Raw genomic sequence first — 6,000 nt, 5'->3', positions numbered from 1 at the left:
TGCCCTGGCTCGTGCCCCGGACAATGGGGACGAGACGCAGGCTGCGAGGCCCCCTCTTCCCCGGAGACCCCGGTGCCCCCCCGCCAGGCCTGGGTTCGGGCGCCCATGCTGCGACCCGGTCGCACTCTGCGTCTCTCGCCCGGCGTCGGCCGGCACGCGTGTCCCTCTGCGTGTGCCCGTGCGAGGGGGCGCGAGTGCGAAAGGGCGCGGGGTTTGAACCCGGCCCGGCGCCCCTGAGAGGGCACACGCGGGGCCCCGGTGGAGGGGCCTGGCACAACGGGGCCCCAGGAGAGCTGCCCCTGCTCTCCTCCCCTGCCGGGGGCCGCGCAGGGCGAGGGCTGCCCCCCTTGGCCTGCCAAGCTGGTGTGTGCACAGCCTGCGCCCCACAGCCAGACCCACAGCTGGCAGAGACCCCGAAATGCAGGAGCCCTGTGTGCCACGGGAACGGGATGCTGGGCGCGCCCCCAAAGGGGGGCAGTGTTGCCATGGGAACGGGATGCTGGGCACGCCCCCAAAGGGGGGCAGTGTTGCCATGGGAACGGGATGCTGGGCACGCCCCCAAAGGGGGGCAGTGTTGCCACGGGAACGGGATGCTGGGCACGCCCCCAAAGGGGGGCCCTGTGTTGCCACGGGAATGGGATGCTGGGCGCGCCCCCCAAGGGGGGGCCCTGTGTTGCCACGGGAACGGGATGCTGGGCACGCCCCCAAAGGGGGGCAGTGTTGCCATGGGAACGGGATGCTGGGCACGCCCCCAAAGGGGGGCAGTGTTGCCACGGGAACGGGATGCTGGGCACGCCCCCAAAGGGGGGCCCTGTGTTGCCACGGGAACGGGATGCTGGGCGCGCCCCCAAAGGGGGGCCCTGTGTTGCCATGGGAACGGGGTGCTGGGCGCGCCCCCAAAGGGGGGCCCTGTGTTGCCACGGGAACGGGATGCTGGGCGTGCCCCCCAAAGGGGGGGCCCTGTGTTGCCATGGGAACGGGATGCTGGGCACGCCCCCCAAAGGGGGGGCCCTGTGTTGCCATGGGAACGGGATGCTGGGCACGCCCCCCAAAGGGGTGGTGTCCCTGTGGGAGCGTCCCGTTCCCATGGTAACTAAGGGGGCGTGTTCAGCATCTCCCCACGCCCACGTCACGTAAGGGCCGCGCGGGCGCCATGGTAACAGGCACCGCCCGGAGGGGCGTGTCCTCCCGGGCCGGGACGGTGGCCGCCTTGGCCCAAAGCACCCCTTCCCTTTCCCGCTCCGCAGCCGGGCCAGGAGCCGCCAGGAGCGAAACGGCGCCTGCGCCCGAGCGGTGGGCGGGGGCGGGGGCGGGGGCGGGGGCAGAGCGGGGGCGGGTTTCCGGTTCCGGGGCGAGCTGCAGGTCCAGGTCCAGGTCCAGGTCCGAGGCGGCGGCTGCTTCCGGGGGGCGGGGCCGCGATGGAGTCGGTGCTGAGCGAGGTGGTGGCGGTGGAGGATCTGCTGGTGAGAGGCCCCGCCCCCCGCCCGGCCCCCGCCCCCCCGGCCTCCCCCCATCGCCCCCCCCGGCCTCCCCCTCCTCGGGCCCCGCCCCCCAGCGCCCCCCCGGCCTCCCGGGCCCCGCCCCCCCAGACACCCCCCATCGCCCCCCCGGCCTCCCCCTCCTCGGGCCCCGCCCCCCAGCGCCCCCCCGGCCTCCCGGGCCCCGCCCCCCCAGACACCCCCCATCGCCCCCCCCGGGCTCCCCCTCCTCGGGCCCCGCCCCCCCAGACCCCTCCATCGCCCCCCCGGGCTCCCCCTCCCCGGGCCCCGCCCCCCTTCGCCCCCCACCCCCCCCGTCCTCTCCCGCCCCGGGCGTCGCCCCCCATTGCCCCCAGTCCTCCCCGGGCCTCACCCCCATGACTCCCCCCGGTCTCCCCCTCCCTGGGCCCCGCTCCCCCGTTGTCCCATGACCCCCATCGCCCCCTCGTTCTTCCCCCCCCGGGCCCCGCCCCCCATCACCTTCCCGGCCCCGCCCCCAGACCCCCCCATCACCCCCCAGGGCCCCACTCCCTGGGCCCCGCCTCTTGGCCACCCCGTGGCCCTCCCAGGGCCCCGCCGCCCCATCCTCCTGCCCCCCGCTCTCCCATCGCCCCCCGCCCGGGATCCCCCTTCCCCAGGCCCCGCTCCCCGGCCCCGCATCCTCCTTACCTGGGCCCCACCCCTGCCATCTTTACCCAGGACCTCCCCTTCTCCCCCCCAGCCCTCCCTGTCCAGCCCAACCCCCGGATCCCCTACCCAGGGGTCACTCCCCCCGAGCCTTCAGTTCACGCCCCTTCCCCTGAGCCTATCCCGTGGTCCTGTCCACTGAATCCCCCTGCCCTGGGGCCACCCCCTCCAGCTCTCCCTCCCAGCGCCCGCCCCCTCCCTTCTGAGGCTTCTGCTCCCCCAGGTCCCACTGACGGTCGGCCCTGCCCCCCCCCCCCGTATCCCGGCCCTGAGTCTCTCCCTGCCGGGTTCCCCCACCCCACCGTGCCCTGGGGCTTTCCTCGGGGCCTCTCCTCCCTGAGACCATCCCCTGCTCCCCTTGAATAACCTGCCCCACTCCCCTTCTGGTCCCATTGTACCCCGCTCCACACTGATGGAGCAGGTGCCTGTGTGTTTGGGTTTTACTGGTTTTCTCTCCTGCGGGCGTCTCGGGCTCCTGGGCTGGAGGAGGCGCTTCCTACGAGCAAAATTCTGTGTTGTTCTTCCTTGGATGCTGTGACCCCCCCCGCCCCGGTCCCCCTTATACACCCTGCTGTAAGCCAGGTGCCTCCAAGAGTGTGTGTGTGTGTGGAGGGGGAAGGGATGGCTGGGGATCATGCCCCCATGGTGGGATGCGGTAAGCGATGTAAAGGGCCTGCCCGGGGACTTGTGCGGCAAGGCCGTGGGGAGGGCTACTCTGGGGTGGGGATCGGGAAATCCAAGCCCTGGGCAGAGCTCTGGGGTTTTGCGTTCTCTTCCCCGGCCGTCAGCGTGAGCGACGTGGAAGGGCCTGCCCCGCCCCGCCCCGCCCCGCGTGAGAGGGTTGCCCGAACAAAGCGACAAGCCACCTCTGCGTGTTGTTGTTGGGGCTTGGCTGACATGGGGTGAAATGGGCAGCCTTAACCCCCTCCCCCGCCAAAAAGTGGCCACCAGTGTTTTCAATTAGGCTGATTAACAATTGGAACAAGCTTGTATATTCAGACGCAGACTGGCTGCCTTGCTGGAAGAGATCCAGTGACTGAACATCTGAACGGCCCCATTGGGTCAGACCAGAGGTCCATCTAGCCAGTATCCTGTCTCTGACAGTGGCCAGTGCCAGGTGCCCCAGGGGGAATGAACAGAACAGGGCGAGGATCGAATGATCCATCCGCTGTCCTCCACTCCCAGCCTCTGGCAGTCGGAGGCTTGGGGACACCCACAGCATGGGGTTGCCTCGCTGACCGTCTTGGCTAGTAGCCATCGATGGACCTATCCTCCAGGAACTTATCTAATTCTTTTTGCGAACCCAGTTACAATTTTGGCCTTAGTCAAGCAATACGCAGTTTCCCTCCCTCTCTAGGGACCATGCCAGCAAAGTTGCTGCCCTGTTGAGAATGAGGATTATTGGGGTTTTCTATTAGATCTGGAGTTATTCCTTGTCGGTCTAGATGACGCAGGCTCTTTCCATCTACTTTAGGGGTTTGTTCTGCTGGCCAAGACCCTAGAAGACTTTGGCAGTGTCTCTGGTGCATTCTTCCTCTTTGGGGTCAAACCTCTGGTTAGAGGAGGCGCTTTGGTTGTGGGATTTTTAAATACTATTTGGGGGCGGGTTAATTCATCTGTTTCAGGGATGGTTGTTAATTTTGGGGGAGGTTTTGTTTGTTTCACTTGACTGGGAGTTAATTGAGTAGAAAGACGTGCCAAGCCAAGCGTCATTCTTTTGGCCGAGTCATTTTCCAAGAGGTAGGTCTTCCTGTGTTTCCTAAAGGTGCTCAGACTCTGAACTCTCCTGATTTCTGCAGGAAGATTGTTCCGTAGCTGGATCCCCTCTCCAGAGAATGCTTCGTCCCCAGCTCTCGTGCGGTTCCCTCCAGGGCTTTGGGATCTGCGTTGCCCCAGAGAAGTGCAGCTGTCGTGGTGGTTCATGGCTCAAAACTCGGTCTTGGGGCTTGCTTTGAAGATCATGTCAAAGGCCTTACGCTGGCGTTGGTAGCTGACTGGGACCCAGTGGGAAGAACTGAGCATAGATCCGAAGGGACCATAGGTCATCTAGTCCAGTGTTCCTCAACGACCGATCTGTGGACTGGCACTGGTCCCTGAGATTTCCCTGATACAGTGTAGGAAGGCTGCAAGCTATCAAATAGGTCAAGACACACTGCTCTAGTTGCATCTGAAGAAGTGAGTTTTTTTACCCACAAAAGCTTATGCCCAAATAAATCTGTTAGTCTTTAAGGTGCCACCGGACTCCTTGTTGCTCTAGTCTGACTTCCTGTCTATCACAGGCTGGCAATTTTCACCCAGTTCCCCCTGGGTTGAGCCTGAGAACTTGTGCACGACTAAAGCATATTCCAGAAAGTCTGGTTTGGAAGATGTCAAGGGATGGAGAATCGACTGCTTTCTTCGGGGAGTTGGCTCTGGTTGCTTAAGGTTGTCAGCTCTGAGTCTTGCTTGTGGCTTGCTCATGAGTCAATTAAGCAGTAATTAACTCCGCTGTAGATGGGATGGCTCTGTTTGTTGCCTTCTTTGTGAGCTGGAGGAGGCTGGGAAATGCTGATTTCCTGACTAGGCCTTCTGTGGTTTTGCGAAGATGTTTGTGGAGGCCAGAGTGAAGGGAGAGCAGTGCTGCGGGTTTCGTAACCGCAGCGGGGACCGTCTTCTAGGGTGGTGTCTAGTATTTTGATTATTGAAGGTGGCTAATTCCCAGATTCCAAGGCCAGAAGGGATCATCAGGAAACCTCTTGTGTAACACAGGCCCGAATGATGAATGCCTGTTTGAACGAGAGCGGACATTTCAGAAAAACATTCCATTTGGAGTTCAAAATCGCCAGCGATGGAGAATCTACCACAGCTGTTGGGAAGTGGTTCTGGTTGTTTGGTGCTTTATTTCTAGTCTGAATTCGTCATTAGAACGGCCGCACTGGCTCAGACCAAAGGTCCATCTAGCCCAGTGTCCTGTCTTCCGACAGTGGCCGATGCCAGGTGCCCCAAAGGGGATGAAGAGAACAGGTAATCGTCAAGTGATCCATCCCCTGTCGCCCATTCCCAACTGTTGGATCTTGTTCGACCTTTGTCTGCTGGGCTAAAGAGCCGATGATTAGACTTGTTCCCATGTAAGTACTTATCGATGGGAAGCGTGCAGACCTAATAGACAAAAGTCTAAGATGATCCAGAAGTTGAAGTTGAAGCTGGAGCAATTCTAACAGGAAAGAAGGTGTGAAATTTTACCAGCGAGGAGGAATTCACCATTGGGAAAAGTTCCCAAGGGCTGTGGTGGATTCTTAAATTAAGGCGACATACCTGCTCTAGTTCAACTTGGAATTAATTCAGGGCATCCGATGACCTGTTACACAGGAGGTCTGACTGGATGATCGCAATGGTGCCTTCTGCCCTTAGACTCTCTGAAGAAGAGTCTTGGATTATTAAATTTCTGTTCCCATGTAGGTGGTTATAGATCAAGTCACCCGTTAACCTTCTCTTTGAGCTGCTGGAGGCATGCTTCTTCTAACCCTTTAGTCGTTCTCATGGCTATTCTTTGAACCTCCTCCAGTTTATCCAAATCCTTCTGGAATGGAGGACCCTGCACGTGGGTTCAGGATTCCAGTAATGGTTGCAAATATGGGGGAATCATTGAATGGTAGGACTGGAAGGGACCTCGAGAAGTCATCTAGTCCCATCCCCTGCACTCAAGGCAGGGCTAAGTATTATCTAGACTATCCCTGAGAGGTGTTTGTCCAGCCTGCTCTGAAAAATCCCCAATGATGGAGATTCCACAGCCTCCCTAGGCAATTTATTCCCGTGCTTAACCACCCTGACGGGAAGTTTTTCCTAACGTCCAACC

The 6,000-nt window shown here is 61.4% G+C and overlaps 1 protein-coding gene across 1 annotated transcript in view; it reads left to right on the top strand.

The window, feature by feature from the left end:
- Window positions 1–1,332: 1,332 nt before the first annotated feature.
- FIS1 (fission, mitochondrial 1) overlaps window positions 1,333–6,000 on the top strand; it is a 29,283-nt gene continuing 24,615 nt past the window's right edge. Inside the window, exon 1 of the mRNA XM_048833584.2 lies at window positions 1,333–1,463. Within this exon, the coding sequence (XP_048689541.2) occupies window positions 1,419–1,463 (45 nt within the window). The 5' untranslated portion in view covers window positions 1,333–1,418. The remainder of the gene's footprint in view (window positions 1,464–6,000) is intronic.

The sequence above is a fragment of the Caretta caretta genome, chromosome 28, assembly GCF_965140235.1.
Source record: "Caretta caretta isolate rCarCar2 chromosome 28, rCarCar1.hap1, whole genome shotgun sequence".
In the NCBI taxonomy this organism is placed as follows: Eukaryota; Metazoa; Chordata; order Testudines; family Cheloniidae; genus Caretta; species Caretta caretta.
This window is presented reverse-complemented; position numbering and strand designations above follow the sequence as displayed.